This window comes from Odocoileus virginianus, chromosome 20 (assembly GCF_023699985.2).
Source record: "Odocoileus virginianus isolate 20LAN1187 ecotype Illinois chromosome 20, Ovbor_1.2, whole genome shotgun sequence".
NCBI classification, from domain to species: Eukaryota; Metazoa; Chordata; class Mammalia; order Artiodactyla; family Cervidae; genus Odocoileus; species Odocoileus virginianus.
In genome coordinates, this window is record NC_069693.1 from 44662196 (window position 1) to 44681676 (window position 19481).

General features: G+C 49.2%; 1 protein-coding gene across 1 annotated transcript in view; it reads right to left on the reverse strand.

The window, feature by feature from the left end:
• Positions 1-1123: 1123 nt before the first annotated feature.
• The window catches only part of GPT2 (glutamic--pyruvic transaminase 2), a 34239-nt gene continuing 15881 nt past the window's right edge, over positions 1124-19481 (reverse strand). Inside the window, exons 6-12 of the mRNA XM_020899797.2 lie at positions 18888-19131; positions 14169-14248; positions 12322-12458; positions 7482-7656; positions 5837-5992; positions 4738-4850; positions 1124-3598 (exon numbers count right to left, since the gene is read on the reverse strand). Coding sequence (XP_020755456.1) covers positions 3508-3598; positions 4738-4850; positions 5837-5992; positions 7482-7656; positions 12322-12458; positions 14169-14248; positions 18888-19131 — 996 coding nt within the window. The 3' untranslated portion in view covers positions 1124-3507. The remainder of the gene's footprint in view (positions 3599-4737; positions 4851-5836; positions 5993-7481; positions 7657-12321; positions 12459-14168; positions 14249-18887; positions 19132-19481) is intronic.

Below are 19481 nucleotides of genomic sequence, written 5' to 3' on the forward strand. Positions count from 1 at the left end.
CCACAGCTTGCATTATCACCTGAACCATCCATCCCCACCATCTCTTGCATTACCGCTTGAACTTTCCCTCCCCTACCACATATCCGTGGAAAAAGTGTCTTTCACAAAATCAGTCCCTAGTGACAAGGGAACTACTGATCTAGAATAACTGTATCTCCCGATCTTTGTCTATTTAATAAACTCTTTGCATAATACACTACACAAAGTTTGCTCACCAGACAAGATGTACACTTCTGGGGTATGTGCAGAGTGTGCGTATGCAGAGCATCTCAGTCCCCTGTGTTATCAACCAGTAATGACTTTCAACCTGCCTTGAACACAATTCCTATGGAGAGCAGCTTCTCCTCCAAAGGCCCTGATGGGGCTGGCAATTCTAGGCCCTTCTCTACCTCTGCTCATACACAGGGCCAGACAAAACACTTTATTCTCAAAGGCCACAGCTACTGTTCAGGGAAGAGCATGTGGACCAAGGCAGAGCCCTTCTATAAGATTTTTCAATATAGCTGGACAGGCAGGCAGGTTTTGCACTGAACAGTGTACATCAAAACTACAGTCAGCATCCCTCCAGGATTTCAATAAATTCCTTTTACATGACATAATAAATTCTCTTCTACTTAAGCTACTTTCAGTAAGTTTCCAAGCCTTCCACTCGAAAGAATCTTACTTTTCAAAACATATATATATATATTTCCAGACTTCCTTTAAAAAAGAAGTTTCAGTTTTAAGTGAATAAAGTTTTGAATTCCAGAACCACATATTAAAACTGACGTGGGCCTGGGAAAGCCTGGGGCAATGAATGAAACCTCTTGTCTGGGCAGCTGCTCCTTCCCTCTGGCCTCAGGGTTGCTTCTCCAGCTCCCCCTGCCTGCCTGGGGTCCCCTGCACCCTGCGAAGAAGCTGCTAGTTCATTTCACTCCCATGAGAAAATCAAAGGTCTGTTTCCATTTGAACAGCATTCTATTTTAAAAGAATACATAAGCAATAGAAAGCAGCCCAGGGTCCTTAGGGTTGACACCTAAGAAGAAACGGAAACTGAAAAGCTGTGACTTAGGAACAGAAGAATGAAGGTGTACAATTAGTGATGTCCATTTGATATTTAAAATACAAAGGAAGTTAAACACAGTCACCGTTTTGGACATATATTTTATTGTTTAGAAATTCCCACCAGAGCTATCATGAAGTACCTGTGTCAGGAGACGCCTATGAGAATCCAGACTGGAAAACGGACATGTAGGCCTGTCAGCTCTTCCTGCAAATTCAAACACGGGGACAACCAGTCTGGCCACAAGGTGCGAGGTGATGGGCCACCACAGAATAGCCCAGCATCCCCCCAACTCCCGTGCAGACCTAGACGAACAGCAGAAAACTTCACAGGCAAAGATTTAAAGTGCAACCTCAAATGACAAGCAACTTACTCTGGTGGTGCCCAAGCAAGACACCACAATCTGCAGAAAATCAAATCTATCATGATCAGAGTTTCTACCTGAATCAAGTTAACCTCCTAAACCAGCTAGCTGACCTTATTAAGTATTTACTTATTTTTAAAAGCAAACCAAATGTATACGGCATCTTTTTTAAAAAATCATGTAAACGTTGCAAAGTTTTTAGGGGTTACTTATAATCTGAAGAGATTTATTTAAAAAAACTACTGGACTTGTTAAAACTACAAATACTAACCCCAACTCCCCCCATGAAAAAAGCAATTGTTACAAAAATATAGAAAATATACTAGCTTCTACTATTTAACCTTTCCACCAGAAATCTCACAACTCTGGGACACATCCTGGCTTATATACCATCAGCAAGCACAAGTGCAATTTTCTCGAAGTTTTAAGGAAGAAAAAGTTCTAAAACATTCCCTTTGTTATTTGAGATTGTGGCTACTTTCTTCATAGGGACTGTGATGCTAGTGGACGGGGCAGTCTGAAGTTTCCTATTGCATCCCGTGCATGGACCTGGCGTGGGGATTACAGGGCAAGGCTGCTTTCAAAGTTCAATCCTTTAGCCTCTTCAGATTTCTCTCTTCAGTCCCTTCAATTCCACTTTAGGACTTGCTGGATCCCCTGACTCCTGAGGGGGCCTTGGCTTCTCAGGGAAGCCCACCAAGGATGGCCCAGAGAAGGAGAAGAGGCCATAAGCCTGCTGCGGCCTGTAGTGCCTACTTCCGCCTGTAGTGCCTACTTCCGGCCTGTAGTGCCTACTTCCGGGGAGTGTGGGTCAGGTGCTCCACCAAGGTTTGCTCATGGCAGGGAAGCTGCAGGCTTGGGGGATGATCCCCCACACCTACTCCCAAAAGATGACTGATGCCATGGGACAGTCTACAGAGCCTGGGAGGGGAGCCAGCAGCAGACATGGAGGCAAAACACTTTACTCATCGAACACTTTGATAAACTTTGAATCGGATCACATGTACAGAGCAGCCAAGCTACCAGGCACTTGGACCAATTAAGAGCTAGGATATGGACCAAATTCCGCTTGGTCCAAACAACAAACACTGCAGGAGGGGCATGTGGTCTTCATGTCCCTAAGGATACCCTCCTTCACTAGGACATTTTCAGTTTCCTTGTTCTACTATTGCCTAAAAGCTCCCTGAAGCCCCTTGGATGAGGCTGGCTGTTGGGTAACAGTGGGATAGATCCACACACCATCAGGCAGAATCCCCCACAACTGAGATATTGCTGGGCTGATGAACCCTGTGCCCCTGGAGCTCAGGGAGACCTCAAGATGGGTGTCCCAGGCTAAGAAAGCTCAAGAGAACCCTTCACCTGCAGCCCTCCTGGGGGCAGAGTCCTCACTACCTGCTGTGTGCTCCCAGACGGAGGCCTGGTTCAACTTGGAGCCTGGCTCACACCCACCCCTCCCCTGCAGGACCTTCTGGCCTTGACCACAGTCCCCACACCCACCACCACCTAGCCTGGCATCCTTGTGCTGCTAGCCTCACCATCCTAGTATACGAGCAGGATGCCTGCCTCCAGGTCAGAAGGATGGGCCCTCTCTGGGCCTCCAGTGGACTCCAGGCTCTCCTGTTTGAAGGAATAGATGTTCACACCGCTAAGGGTTTTATTTCACAGATCATGGCGGTGAGTTTGGGATTTCCAGTCCTCATCGCGGTTAAGTTATCCATTTCCTGATGCCTTGCTTCTGCAAACCTGAAGCAGCTCACCCAACACACCCAGGCTGTTTTAAACCCCAAATGAATTTTCCACAAGCAACAACAACAGATTCGGAGAACACTACCACATGTACGCTGAGCAAGTCCCCTCTACTTTGGTTGCATCAAAAAAACAGGGCTTCTGAGGCATCCCCAATTCACATTTGCTCAGAAGAGAGGTGCTCCCAACATCAAGGCACAAAGAAAGAAGTCTCCTGGGGCAAAATGACGATGAAAGCGACCAGTGACCTTCGTAAGGCCTGAGGCGGAGTCGCTGGGGGAGGCGAGTCTGGGCTGGGCGGGCATATCAGGAAGCAGGCCGAGGGCCCAGTCTCCCTCTGGGGCCCGAGGAGTCCTCATGCGTACTTCTCCAGGAACTTTATGTGAAAGTCCTTCACCTTCTGTAGAACCGTCTTTAGTTTCTCCACCGGAGGAAGAATGGTCATCCTGTCAGGAAGGAGAGCAGCACAGTTGGACACGAATTGCTCTGGAGAAGGGGAGAGAGGTGAATCTGGCAGGTCACTCCTCTACCTGCAGCCGTGGAAGCCACACCATGCAGGCAAGCTTCCTGGGGAGGGACAGGCCCTGGACAGCACCTGGTACTTGTTGAACCACGTTCCCTCATCATTCACATATTCTTTTAGCCAACTCATACATGTGAACAAATGCAGTAAGCTGGTGGCAGCATCTCAGCTTACTTAACCCATCCACCAATAATCACAGAAGGCCCACCCAACACTCTGACAGGTGCCCAGAACTTTTCTCTGGGGCTGCCCTTAGTCCTGCTAGTCAAGCCTTTTCCATCTCCACTATCAGTCTCATAGGGAGAACTTCCAGTCACAACTTCCCTCCATAGGAATTTCCATGTTGTCATGGTAACTAACTTCTCTCTCCAGTCCTGGCAACCTGCTTTCCATTCCTAAGGGCATATCTCAGTGAGCCACAAATTGCCAAGAAGCCCAACTAGGATGGAAAGGCTATCCATGCACATTTGTCCACTGAGGGGCACTGCCCATGACCTTCACTGGCTCAAAACTTGGCCCCAGGTGCTAAGCCCAAGACATTTCTTTTTTTGGACATCTGCTGCAGGAAACATTGGAGAGGCTTTTCAGAACAGAACTGGCCTTGGTGGGAAGCCCTGGCTGAGCTGTTCAGATGGCCGGGTAGAGTCCCATGCCTGTGAAAGGTGGCACAGCAATTCCACCGTATCTCAGAGGCAACATCTCAGCAGGTTTTTGGCTCAGTGGACAAGCTACTGAGCTCCTGGATGCAGACTGATACATCATGGAGTTGAAAAGGCACAAGGGAAGAAAAGAAAACACAGCACTGGGAACACTGCTGACAGCATGTGATAGATGGAGGCAGTGGAGGGGGAGCCAGGGGGCAAGCAGACGACCTTGGAGTCCACCCAGTCTTCCTGAGTCCCTGTGCAGGGTCTCAGCCATCTCTGCGGCAGGATGGAATGGGCGTGGGACGAGGGCACAGGGGCTTCACGCATCTCAGTCTCCGAAGTTGCCTTGCTGTTAAGAAGCCCGAGTTTCCCAAGACAAACCTGGACCCGCCCCCTGGTGCAGAGGAAGTGGTACCTGAAGTGGTAGGTGCCTTCCCTCTGCCCGAAGCCGCTGCCAGGTACGACACAGATGCCCGTCTCCTCCAGGAGCTTCATGCAGTAGAACATGTCGGGGGCCATCTTATGGGCCTGCGGACACGGGACAGAACTTAGGAGTCATTCCCGATTTCACACTGCACAGACACACCACTACAATCTCAAAGCCCAATATGCTTGCCACAGCGGGTTCTTTCCCGTGGCAGGGCCCCTCCACCCTCTCTTCCTGCGAGAAACAAGGCAAGACACTGGGTGCGCAGGCAGCTGGGGCCGGGAGCAAAGAACCCAAAGGCCGCTTTGGGACGGCGGTGGGGCTTCTGCTGTCCCCTAGGGAGTGCCAGCCCGAGTCCTATGTGCCCCGCCTCCACAAAGTAGCTCCCCAAGCATTGGCCTTGGCCTCCTGCACACCAGGCCAGGGCCCTGAGGTCTGTGCCCAGGGGAGCCTTAAGGAACAAGCCTCTCAGGGCCCCTGCTGATGGTGCTTCTCACACTTTGGTTTGCACAACCAGGCTACCTCTTAAATAGATTCTCAGAATCAGGGATTCTGACTCAACAGGCTGGGGGATGGGGCCAGATTTTAAATGTCTAACAAGGTAGGTAAGGGGGTGTGAGGACACTTTCAGAGATATGGCTCTGGCCCTTGAGCTTCAAACCACGGTCAGTGGCACCACCTGAGAACTTATGGAAATGCAGAACCCTGGGCCCCTCCATAGACTTCCAGAGCCAGAACTGACATGTTTAACAGGGTCTCAGGTGATCCATGTTCACATTCAAGTTTGAGAAGCGCTACTGTAGGGTATGGTGGTCAGGTGGAGGAGAGAGCTCTTGATGCTTCTCCAGTGTCTGTTCAGTTTGAAATGCATCACATCACACCTGGGTCTGACCTCACGCCCACCCCATCACCACAGCTGCTGCAGGGCTGGGTCTCCAGGAGCCTGTCATCTTTACACGTTAAGTACCATCTGACCAATGGATACACCAAGTTCAGAGCCTCAAGGGCCAGCACTTGTGCTCCTCGAGGCAAGAAAGAGTTCCAAGTGAACCTGCTGAGAGAGCCAGCCCAACCCGGCTCCTCTGACCTGAGCTGCCTCCATGGCTTTCGCAGGGATGAAGATTCGAGGAAAGGCGTACATGGCCCCCATCAAGGGGTTGCAGTGAATTCCTGGGACTTGGTTAAACATGTCTTCTGTCAGTTTAGCTTTTTTGGCCAAATTACCCAAGACGGACTCTTTCTCCTGAGGAGACAGAGAAAGCAGAGGAGTCAGCATCTCCAGACATCATGGCTCCAGACACTGAAAACCATCCCTTCAAACTAGGGCATCCAGGCAGACTGGTGAAAGGCAAGCTGTTGTGTGCTTCAGCAGCAAACCAGGGAGGTGGGCAAGACACGTGTCCCTCTGCAGAATGTCCTCCATGGACACTCAGCCCAGGAGGTTGCCACAGGCCCTGGGCAGGGACACATGAGTCACAAGTAGGTGCCAAGTAGCTTGTGTCATGGGTTCTATTCTCGTACCCAGATGTCATTCCTGAAAACAAGAAAAACCAGTCCCTCCCCATCAGCCTGAACGAACTTGGCCCTGGATGGAACATCCTAGAACATGCTTCTAGAAGACAGCCCCACCATTTGATTCTGGGGAGCTACCCTTTCCCCAGTCCATGTGATGTGTTGGGGCACACAACCCAGGCAAAGCACATCAGTGACAGGCTGAGAGCTTGACATGTGTCCAAAGCTGGAGCAGGCAGCCCAACACTTGTGCAAGTTCTGCTGGACTGGGAGGTGAAGCGGTGTGCCCTGTGGATGAATGAATAAGCAGAACACAGCACATACACACAGTGGAACGTTACCCTGCCTTCAAAAGGAAGCACATTCTGACACACGCCGTGACAGGGACAAACCTTGAAGACATAGTGCCAATCGAAATAAACCAGCCACAAGACAAATGCTATCTATATATGAGGTACCTAGAGTGGTCATATTCACAGAGAAAGAAAGTAGATTAGAGGTTACCAGGGGCTGGGGAAGGGGGAAATGATGAGTTATTGTTTAATGGGTACAGTTTCAGTTTGGGAAAATGTTCTGGAGATGGATGCTGGTAATGGCTGCACAACGTGAATGTACTTTATTCACTAAACTGTTCAGTCAAAAAAGATCAAAGTGGCAAATTTTATGTTCTGTGTAATTTACCACAATTTAAAAAGAAAGATTGTGAATCTAAAACAGCTGGGAGCTGACTTCTTCAATAAGTGCCATTTTTGTTTAAACTTATTAGAGTTGGGTTTTTGTCATCTGAAGTTGAAAGGGTCTGTCTGCATCACTTCAAGCTGCAAGGACATCTGGTTAAGCCACAGGCAGGTCTGTGGTCTAGAATCAATGGCATGCTCATCCATTTCCCCCTTTTACATTAGTAACAGAATCATCACCCCGCTCTCGGCCCCCCATGTTCTCAGGACACAAGGCCATTCCCTCTGAGCACCTGCCCATCCGCGGTGCTCACAGGTGAGGAAGAAGAAGAGGTACCCACACCCACACTGTGAACAGTCCTCCCACTTCAAATACAGCCCAGCTACATCCAGAGACAACTTTACTGGGGTGGGTCAGGCACCGTGTGGAACCACAAGTGTGCCCTGGAGGTCATCTGGAGAGAGGCTGGCCATGGAGACCATACATGGTGAACGCTGGCCACAGCAGTGATGCAGACAGGCCACGGGACACAGCTGACTCACCCTGCTGAACTGCTCGAAGGATTCCTCTCCTGGCACCGGGGGGTTCACAACGATGTCCATGGCAGCCTGCCCAGACACTGGCGGGCACAGACGCACCGAGAGCAGCTTCACCAGCTGGCCCTTGATTTCAGGGTGCAGGTTGATCACCTCCATGTAGCCTCCTCTGTAGCCACACCTAGAATGTTGAAGCAGGAGAGAGGACCCACCAGTCACAGAGAGACCTCTATTAAGTGCACCCAGCTGGCCAGAATCTCCTGTCACCAGCCCCATGTTCAACACTGAGCTGCCAGGTATGGCCAAGTTCTTGCCAATGGAAAGTGAATAGAAGTGATAGGTGCAAATCCCACATCACTTCCTTAAAAGCATGCTCTCTCCTTCCTCTCTCCCACTTCCTAAGAAAGGCAGACACCAGAGCAAGCAGCCTCAGTGCTAGAGATGATGCCGCATGTTGAGAAGACAGAGCCAGCCCAGCAGCCTATCTTTGAATGACCTCGTGGGGCAGAGCCAGTCCTGGACTCCCCCTGCCTCTGAATTGTTATCACAGAGACACACTTCCACCTTGTTTGAGCCACTGTAGTCTTTTTTTCTTTCCCTGTCATTTTCTTGTTTTTGCCACTTTATTTTTTAATTGAACGATAATCGCTTTACAGAATTTTGTTTTCTGTCAAACATAGGTACTCCCATGACCCCTCCCACCTGAACCTCCCTCCCATATCCCTCCACATCCCACCCTTCTAGATTGTCACAGAGCCCCTGTTTGAGTCAGACAGCAGTTTCCCGTTGGCTATCTATTTTACATACAGTAATGTAAGTTTCCAAGTTACTCTCTCCATATGCTCGCCCTCTCTCCTCCCCTCCCCCTGTGTCCATAGGACAGTTCTCCGTGTCTGTTTCTCCACAGCCACCCTGAAAATAAATTCATCAGTACCGTCTTTCTGGATTCAATATATATGCATCAGTATGCGATATTCACATTTCTCTTTCTGACTTACTTTGCTCAGTATGATAGGCTCTAGGTTTGCTCACCTCATTAGAACTGACTCAAATGCATTCCTTTTCATGGCTGACTAATTTTATACGTATGTACCACAGCTTCTTTATCCATTCATCGGTCAATGGACATCTAGGCTGCTTCCATGTTCTAGCTATTGTAAACCGTGCTGCAATGAACACTGGGGTACATGTGTCTTTTTCCATTTTGGTTTCCTCAGGGTATATGCCTACGAGTGGGATTGCTGGGTCATATGGTGGTTTTATTCCTAGTTTTTTGTAGTGAGCCATTATACTTTGGGTCTGTAAGTCTTCTACAGTGAGCCACGGTACTTTGGGGCCTTTTGGTTACAGCAGCTTAGCCTGACCCCTAACTAGTATTATGCCAGCTCTGCTCCAAAGGGGCATGTGATTAAGGCCAGGCACCCCTTGCATAGGTTCAAAAAGTGGGCATGTGAGCAGCAACCTGAGGATTTTGCTGCAACTTTCTGATGCCTGAAAACAAAGCCAACCCAAAGGAAAGCAGAGCAGGGAATTCCCTGGCAGTTCAGTGGTTAGGACTCTGTGCTTTGACTGCCAAGGGCCCTCGTTCAATTCCTGGTCAGGGAACAAGATCCCATAAGCTGCATGGTATGGTCAAAAAAAAAAGGATAAAGAAAGAAAGAAGAGAAAAAAAGGGGAGGGGGTAGGAAAGCAGAGCTGGGAAAGAAAACAGGAGAAAGCCAGGAGTAGAGAAAGAGATCCACTGACATTTTTAAGCCCCCTGATTCCAGTTTACTCCTTGACTTTTCACTGATATGGGTTTTTAAAAAATTTATTTATTTTTAATTGAAGGATAATTGCTTTATAGTATTGTGTTGGTTTCTACCAAACATCAGCGTGAATCAGCCATAGGTCTGCCCATGTCCCCTTTCACGTGAACACCTCTCCCTCCTCCACCCCCATCCCACCCCTCTAGGTTGTCAGCGAGCCCCGGCTCGAGCTCCTTGAGTTACACAGCAAATGCCCATTGCCTATCTACTTACACATGGTAATGTGTGTTTCCACATTACTGTCTCCATGCATCCCACCTCTCTTTTCTCCCCCGACCCTGAGCTGTGTCCATAAATCTGTTCTCAATGTCTCTGTCTCCATTGCTGCTCTGCAAAAAGGTTCATCAGTACCATCTTTCTAGATTCCCTATACATGTGTTAGTATACAGTGTCTGTTTTTACTCTTTCTGACTGACTTCACTTTATATGTGTTTTTTTTAAACCCTCTTTCATGTTGAGTTTCTGCTACTTATTGCCAAAAGGATCCTGACTGATACAGAGTCAAATCTCATGAAAATAAGCTGAAATCGTTAAAAAAAAAAAAAAAAAACTTTCAGAACCAAATCAGCTCCAATAGCCACACTTTCTGTAGCTATGCTTCCTTCTCTGGACTGTGACTGATAACATTCAGACTAATGACCACAGAAATAATGGCATCAGCTCCTACCTTCCTCTGTATATTTGCACCACACCCACCCAACCTCAGACCACCTGATACGATGAGAACTCAATAAAACACTTTTGGGATCAGGCTGTAGAATGAACCGGCAAAGACAGATCCCCATCTGATCCATCAACTGGCCTTTCCAAGGCAGGAAGATAAATTCTGACCTCTTGGAAAGGTTTTCCGTAACAAAAGTTGAAAGAAGAATTTTTCTGCTTTACTCTCTGCTGATGAGCAGAAAATCAAATTGGGTAAATCAGTCTAATCCTAAGTAATCAGGATCTATGGGCAAGAGGATACCAACTCAGGTTACCAATATCCAGGGCAATTCATAACACAGAGGGAGAGATGGGTAGGTATGTAATAAACACACTTGAGTTTGAAAAATGAGTTACTAGAGAACATATTTGTTTAGGAAAAGCGGTATACAACACACGAAAGTTTAGCAAGGAGGCACCACAACTACCAGGGTAAACCAGAAAGAACAGCATAAATCAACTCCTGCCTGCAACAAAACAGCCAAGAACAGCTGGGCAACCATCCCAAGGGGACAGCTCCCCTGCGTGTGTGAGTGTGCTAAGTCACTTCAGTCGGTGTCCGACTCTTTGCAACCCTATGGACTGTAGCCCAGCAGGCTCGTTCCTCCATCCATGGGATTCTGCAGGCAAGAATACTGGAGTGGGTTGCCATTTCCTCCTCCTGGGGATCCTCCTGACCCAGGGATTGAACCTGTGTCTCTTACGTCTCCTGCATTGGCAGGCGGGTTCTTTACCACTAGTGCCACCTGGGAAGCTCGCTTGACCTGGTCAATATATTTTTTGAAGCTTCATAGTTACACTGGCCTCCAGACCCTCTCCCCTACCCTGACACCTGGCACATAGTAGAACTCCCACAATGCTGGGGAATGAATGTCCTTAGCTATAAATGCATGGTCCTATCCATCTCAGTCTAGTTTGCAGGTTCCTCCTCTCCTCCCCTGACTTTTAAGCAGTGACGGCCGGGCCCAGTCCCTGGACCTCTTCTCTATCTATACTCCTCCCAATGAGATGTCTAGGCTCGGAGATATAACTAACAACTCAAATACTGACATCTCGCAAACTTGAATCTCCAGCTGGATATCAGCCCTGAGCCACAGACTCACATATCCATCTCCATCTGGACATCCAACAGGCATCTGCAAATTTTACACATCTAAAACCAATGTCCAAATCCCTCCCCAAACCTGCTTCACCCACAGACATCCTCATCTATTGAGGACAACTCTATGCTTCCTGTTGTGTGAACAAAAAACTTGGGAGTCATCCTTGACTTTTCTCTCTCACACCCTCCTTTTCATCAAGCAACACCCGTCAACTTCACCTTCAAACATACCCAGGATCCAACATCTTCTCCCCATCTTTACCCTGGCCCCTAGTATCTCCCCTGGACTGTGACAGCCTCCTGACTTGAGTGCTTGCTTCCTTTCCTGCCCCCATCATACAGCAACCAGGAGAAGTCATACCTCTGTGCAAACCCTCTAAGGGCTCCCATCTCATTCTGAGTAAAAGATAACCTAAGCAGCCCAGGTGATCTGGCCTCCTGTGACTTTTTGGTCTCAACTGCTGCCACTTTCCCTCTCACTCTTTTCTAGTCTCCTTGCTGCTCCTCGAGCTGCTCCTTCCACCTCAGGGCCTTTGCAGAAGCTGTTTCCTTAGACGTCTGCATAGCTCCCCACCTCCCCTCCCTGGGTCCAACTCTTTAGTGACCAGACGCTGCCTCTCTGCATTCCTACCTCTTCTCTGATTATTCCTGTCCACTTGACACATCATGTTCATTTGTCTATTGCCTCTGACCTCACTACAGATGACTCTGTGAGGGCAGAATGGCTGTGATTTGCTCACTGCTGTAACCTCACTGCTGAGCTTCTGAACTCATAGCAGGTGCTCAATAAATATTGGCTGAATGAACGAATACAGGGTTGAAGCTGATGCTCTGGCCCTACAGGTCACGGGGTGCTCAGGCAGGGTGCATACAGAACTCCTGCATACAGAGCTTGGCCACTGGCCTGACAGCACTTGTCCACTCAACCTGCCATCCCTGGCCCTCAGATTCCAGTTGAGTGTCAGAGTAATAGCGACAAGGCTGGCAGAAAACACTAGGGCTGGAAGCTGCTGTTGGTCCTGTATTCATTTGCATCACAGTCTTATTTTACATGAGTCCTTGCACAGGGGATGCCCTCATGCCAATCACTCCCCTTGGGGAGACATGGCCTGTCACCTCCTGCTTCTTAGATCAGCAGAGGCTGTAGACGAGAGTAGCCACCTCTCGTCAGGGTGGAGAAGCAGTGGGACCAGGCAGGCCCAGGAGCATGGGAGGGAGGCGGGGGCCCACATACTCGCCCATGTAGCCCTTGGAGGTGGAATGGAAGGAAGCGAGCTCCACGTTGCTGGAGTACTCAGGCCCCATCTCATAAAGCACCTTCTTAAAGGAGTGGAATTTGCAGTCCGGGGAGTACACGTTGTCCTGGTATACCTGCAGGAGGGGACAGGACAGGGACAGTCAGCCAAGTGCCCCAGAAGCTGAGCCACCTGGCTGTGGCCAAGCGAGGGCGCAGGGGCTCTGGGACAACCTGCAGCCAGGGCTGCCTGCCATGAAGCTGGCCTGAGATGTCACCTCTAAGCCAGATGTGCCCGAGGGAACCTTCCAGAACAAGCAAGGCCGCGGGGGGGGGGGGGGGGGGGGGGGAGGCCACGGGCTGGATGCCCACTGGATTCTCCCACATGAGCCCCACCCAGTCTCCAGATCGCCTTTCTGCCTCACGTGCCAGTGACATCATGCTACCCTGCCGGCCCGAGCAGGCTTTCATCCCAGAGCGTGATGCTCACCCCGTCAATAAGATGAGTGGTGAAAGCAGTTCATGGACCTGTCCTCTGACATCCCCATATGAAGAGCTAACCGTGCTCCTCAGTGCTTCGCGGCACTCACCCAGCTTTCCATCCACCATCACTGTCATTCTCTCCTCCCTGCACTGAGCAGCGCCTACACCCCTTGTCCCTCCCCGTCTATACAGTCTAGCAGGCAAGCGCTCCATCTGCCCTTGGAGATGAACTTCCCATGCCCAGTTTGGAGACCAGGGAAACCGAGGCTCTCTGAGGCGCTGTGGGTCAGCAGGAGGGTCAGGCCAGCTCCACCTTCAACAAGCCAGGCAGAGCCTCCTCCCCTCCCCAAATCCTCCATGGACTCTCCCTCTCCCCCTCACCAACCCCCCCTTGCTTCCCCAACCTTGAGGGAAGAGGTTCATGCACCAGGTCATTCTACTGCCCCTTCTTTCCTTTAGAAATGAAGATTTCCGTCTATCTGCTATTAATCACAGCAGTGATTTGGTGGATAACCTCTGTGTGTGGGGGTGGGGGTGGTGCTAAGGAGCAAAGGAAGGAAGCACATGTGCTAGAAGCTATGACTAACCAGAAATCATGCAGAAATGAAGAAATGAAAATAGGATTAGACAGGTCTTTAATTTCTTCTTGCTAAGCAGGAAAAGAATAGGCAGGTTTGTCTCCAGATCTAGGGTTTAGGAAGCAGTGATTCTGGGGTTGATAAGATTCCCCTCCTCACAGGACACTGCATTCAGCCCACTCAGCACCCACTCTCCCTTCTTGAGAAAGGGGCCCTTGATTTGCTTCAAGGAACATCCTCCCCAGCTCTCTATCTGCAGGTTTGGGGGCATAGGAGAGAGCTCCCGATCCTTGACTAGAGCCTAGTCAGTCTGCATATTGCAACCACTGGGCCAGAATAATCGGTTCAGTGATGGGTATTTGACCTAAACTGCACCAGTGAAGCTTAACTCTGAGCTTTGTTGAAACGACCAGGAAGATAAGCTCTCTTTCTAGACTGGGAAGATAGCAGGCCGGTGTTTGAGGCCAAGGCAGCAGGATAGAACAAGAGGAGCTGGAAGATATGATTTGAGTCCCTGAATCCAGCCCCACTCCTGAGACCCCACCATCGTGTTAAGTTTAAAGTAGTTTGGGTTAGATTTTTGAAACTTATAACCAAGATTCCAAACCAATATGGGATGATTTCGGTCACAGGCTCACAGGTTGCTTAACACTGAACATCCTCAACCTTGTTAGAATCTCTCCTCCAATATCTAGAAAGTTCTCTTGTCTACAGAACAACAGACCTGGCTCCCTCCCCCAGAAGAGAAAGCATACCCTCCCCTCTGACAGCCCAGGCTGCTCTTACCTCATCGGCCAGGAGAAAGAGCTTCTCCTCCCAGGCAAAGTGAATCACATCTTCTATGCACTTTCTGCTCTGCACCTGACCTAAAAAGTCCCAAACAAAAGCAGAAGGTAGGTAGTCGTGGTGTTTCGATCGTCCCTACGTGAGAATTCCAACCAGAATCACTCAGATGTCTATGTTCCTTCATGATCTTACAGGACCACCCTCCCTAGCTGCTGTGAACCTCCAGGGAGCCCCTAGGGTCAGCTCCATCCCTCTGACTCACTTAAGCCAGGTATATGGAAGGAGTGGTGTTTCACACCCAACTTTCTTGTTATTCTTCTCAGAGGTGTGTGTGGGGGGCGGGAGGAGGATATATGTGTGTTATTATGTGCCAGAGGACAAGAAGACATGGACGTATCACAAACAGCAGGAAAATAAAACTGAAGGAGTTAAATCATTCAGCCCTGCTCCCCTCCTTCGCCCACAGCAGCCACACCATGAAACGTGCACTGACCTCACCTTCTCCCCACACAAGCTCAGGTACAAGGTCTCTGGCCCAGCATCTCAAAGCCGGCACCCAGCAGGGCCCTCACTGGTAAGCATAGTGGAAGAGGTTCTAAATGAATGAATGAGCCTGCCTACCAGCTCTGGCTTCTCCAGTGACCATGTGGGAGCCCAGCCTGCTGAGGAAGCTGGCAGGCACCCACGGTGTCCCTGCCAGGGTCTCCCTTCAGGGCTGGACGCAACACTTCATTCACCTTAGAGAAACGAGTGCCGGCAGCAAAATATTCACCCATCAGCTCACAGGAAATACTGCGGGTTTCAGTGGGGAAAGGAACAAATGCCACAAGGTAGAAAGAAACATTTTCCCAGATTTTCCGAGGCCCACGATGTGGTCCTGGGATGCTGGACTCGCTCACACAGCTTCTGGAAAAGTACTAGGCAGGCTTGCTGATGCTCACTAAAGACATAAATGTGCACCTATGGGTGTTACATATGTATATATCTACATGTGTATGTATGTGCACATGTATTACTGACATACGTATCTACATCTTGATGCAAAGCAGCATGGAGAGTATATTACCTTTTTGTTAAAAATAAAAATAACCATATTCTTGTCCATGTAAGAATAACAAGACTAAGTCTTAGAAAAATATATTGATGTATCTTATGAGTATGGTATGATTCAGCCAGGATTTCAGACTTAAATCTATCTAAGCAACAAACCAGTTCCTTTACTAAGGGACCAACCTGTCTCCTGCCAAACAAGGGCCACGCAGGCTTCCTATGAAGCAAGCTTATGTTCTGGGAATTAGGAAGGGCAGCAACTCTGGATGCTACAAGTAACCAGCTGCTGTTCCTATAGACAGACAGGGGCTGTCCATCCTGGCAGCCTGTCCTGCCTACCACATGCTCCTGGTCTTCCCTCCCAGGGCTGCGATGCCACAAAGTGTACCCTGTTAGAATGCAAGCAAAGGTTTGAGCACCCAGAGTATCAAACCAGGGGTACATAATGCCAGTTTAGTTCAGTCACTCAGTTGTGTCCGGCTCTTTGCGAACTCCATGGACTGCAGCACACCAGGCTTCCCTGTCCATCACCAACTCCTGGAGCTTGCTCAAACTCATGTCCATCAAGTTGGTGATGCCATCCAACCATCTTATCCTCTGTGATCCCCGTCTCCTCCTGCCTTCAATCTTTCCCAGCATCAGGGTCTTTTCCAAGGAGTCAGCTCTTCACATCAGGTGGCCAAAGTATTGGAGCTTCAGCTTCAGCATTAGTCCTTCCAATGAATAATCAGGACTGATTTCCTTTAGGATGGACTGGTTTGATCTCCTTGCAGTCCTAGGGACTCTCAAGAGTCTTCTCCATAACGCCAGGGGGAGGACAAGGGCCGGGCCTCAGGAAGCCTGCAGCTCAGGAGAGGAAAGGAGACCTGCTGTGCACAAATATTCCCCCACGTGGATCGATGCAAACTGTGGGATAAGGACAGAATTTATTTCTCTCGAGTGCCTGGGATGAAGCAGTCACTCAGAACAGGCCTGCGGAGCAGGAGGAGCTGCATAATCTCCAGAGGGCAGGGCATGACTGGGCCTAGCATGGGGAGACACGTGTGGACCGCAGAGGAGAGGAGGCTCTGCTGTAGGCCCCAAAGACTGGGGAGGGGGCTTCCAAGCGCCCCTTGCCAGAGGCCGGGCCAAGGGAATGACCCACACACTAATAGGGATACCTGTTGCTTGCCCAGTGTCCTGCCCTTCTCTGAGCAACAGCACACAGCTGTCCTAGGGGAACTCCCTCTCTTTAAACTCCAACAGGGACACAGACCCAGCCAATCAGCCTCAGTGATTTAACTAGGTCAGGCACAGGCAGGTGTCCCAGTGTGGTCCAACAGAGTCTGGCCTGGAGCTTCGGTTGAAACCAGGGGTGAGGCTCCCTATGGAGGATGCTCAGCTGCTGGGCACTGACTGGACCTTCGGAAGGCCACTCCCAGGACAGGTGCTTCCTGAGGAGGATTCCAGCCCGGAGCAGAGCTGGGTCATGGCCTGAGGTTCCCGTGACAACGGTGTTGATTCAAGTGTGCTCCCTTACCCTGGACTTCACAGGTCCATTCCCTTCAAGCCTCAAGGTGAGTTTCTGTCTCGAATCCCAAAGAGCCCTGTTAGCCACTAATATTCCACTCCATTTCGACACCTTTCAGACAAAGTGGTCACAGTGTGTGGTCCAGATGAGATACACGCTCATCACAGGCAGGTCTTTATTTTCCATCCCCCATCTTCCAACAACTGCTTTTCACGCATTAAGACCCCAGAGGGGAACTGCCTGGTAGTCCAATGGTTAAGACTTGATGCTTTCACTGCTGGGGTCCGAGTTCAATCCATGGTCAGAAAGCTAAGATCCTACAGCTGCGTATCACAACCAGAAACTAAAAAAAAAAAAACCTCACAGAGCAAAACCAGCCTGAGCCTGCTCGTAACTTATTTTTTAGAAAAACTGCTTGTTCTTGTAGTTCAGTCGCTAGTCTTGTCCGACTCCTTGCAATCCCATGGACTGAAACACACCAGGCTTCCCTGTTCTTCACTATCTCCCAGAGTTTGCTCAAACTCATGTCCATTGATTCAGTGATGCCATCCAACCATCTCATTCTCTCATTCTCTGTTGCCCCCTTCTCCTCCTGCCCTGGATCTTTCCTAGCGTCAGGGTCTTTTCCAATGAGTCGGCTCTTCACATCAGGTGGCCAGAGTATTGGAGGTTCAGCATCAGCTTCCAATGAACATTCAGGGTTGATTTCCTTTAGCATTGACTTATTTGATCTCCTTACAGTCCAAGGGACTCTCAAGAGTCTTCTCCATCACCACAGTTCAAAAACACCAGTTCTTTAGTGCTCAACCTTCTTTATGGTCCAACTCTCACATTTGAACATGACTACTGAAAAACTGCTTATATTAATATCATACTCACATGACTCCCACTTTGACCCCAAACAGGAAAGTCTGGTGCAGTTACTTCTCTCCAGACAGCCAGGAGAAGATTTATGTAAGTTTCTGTTCAAGAAGTTACCAAGTCTATGATATAAACTAGGTATACAGAGTATTTCCTAAGATATAGGACCTACTACTACAAGTTTGGGGCCAGTAGCATCAGCATCACCCAGGAGCTTGTTAGAAATGCAAATTGTCAAGTCCCACTCCAGCCTAATTATATCAGAATATCTAGACGTAGGGCCCAGCAGTTTTGTTTTTAGCAAGCTGAAGTTTTAGAAGCATTATCCTAGGTCAGTGTTTCTCATCCTCAGTTACACAGAATATTGATGCCTGAGCCCCATCCCCAGAGATTCTGGGGTGTGGCCTGGCCTTTGCCATTTTTAAAAGCTTACTTTTTGATTCTAATGTGCAACCAGGATTGAGAACCCAGCTCTGTCATTTTCCTACAGTACCCTGGTTAGGTCCCTCACCCCTTCCCCCAGGCAGTCGGTGTAAATAAACTAGGCGAGCAGCTGCACCCATTTTCTGCACCCAGGAATTCAAGTGGAGTTTCCAGCTGATCGAAGCATCATTTGATGTTCCCAAGGAGCAGATTCCACAATCAGCTCCATCACGCTTTGGCCCTGACCCAGTTTATCTCAACAAAGGAGGAAAGAGGAGCCCTTGTTCTCAGCATCCAAATAGCATCTGGGGCACATGAAGCCAGCAGCCTGGAAAGATCAAAACAGGCAGAACTGTGCATTTTTTTTGTGTGAAGAAAAATATGCAAAATTAGGAGTGCTTTCCAACTTCTGGAAACAGGTTTTTTTGGTTTGTTTGCTTTTGTTTTTAATATGGCATTTCCTTTTCAGGCCTCAAAGTACACAGCAATGCTGTGTCAAAGAAAAACAAAAACGCTCACACCAGCAATCTAAAAACTGGATCAGAAAAACAAGTAGGAGTAAGGGTAAAATTAGGCCTATAATTAATGGTGATGGTTTGTGTGTGACATCCAAGAGCAGGTTCTTTGTACGAGGAAGAACAGGAAAAAGAACTGGTCTTAATTACAGTACAACCCTGCCCAGGAAAAGGCCTGTATTTGCTCACCTCCTAAGGTGGCTGGTGGCCAACTTTATGGTATTATGTTAGCAAATCTGGAGTTGGATTTGGAACCTGGGAGCAAAGAGGACTTCATTATTTCTTAGCTCTTTAGTGTCCAGACATCCAATATACCAACCATCCCGCTCCCCAAGAAACTGGCGAGGAAGTAAAGCAGACCTGTGGGGTTCCCGGGGTTGATGATGCACAGCACCTTGGGGTTACAGTGCTCTTTGGCCTGCTGCAGGGCCCGCCGGAGCTCGTTCACATTCAGAGCCCAGCAGTTGTCCTCATCCAGGTAATAGTTCACCTGGATGGCATCGAGTTCGGAGATGACCGCTGAGTAGAGGGGGTACTGTGGGATGGGGATCATCACGCCTGTCCGTGACTTGCCACCCCCGGAGACCAGGATCTTCAGGATTGTCTGCAACAGAGAAGTCACGTCTTACAGGGCCATTACCACTTCCCACCCCCGGGGGCTGAACAGCGGCAGAAGCCGGAAGACCCCAAACCCCGCCTTTCACCAGTCACCCAGTGCCTGCCTCCAGCGCAGCCCCATGTAGGTTTCTGAACTCCCCTGAGTCTACCTCTCCTCATCTGTAAAATGAGGTTTGCTATGAGAAATAGGCAAAATGTTTTAAAGTTTTTAGCACAATGCATGGTACCTAAAGACTTGATACTTGTATTTTTTAAAGAGATCTTTTAAAGAAGTAGCCCACCAACTAGGCCTGTCTCAGAATTATTCTGACCTCACCCCTGAAACCCATTCTATAT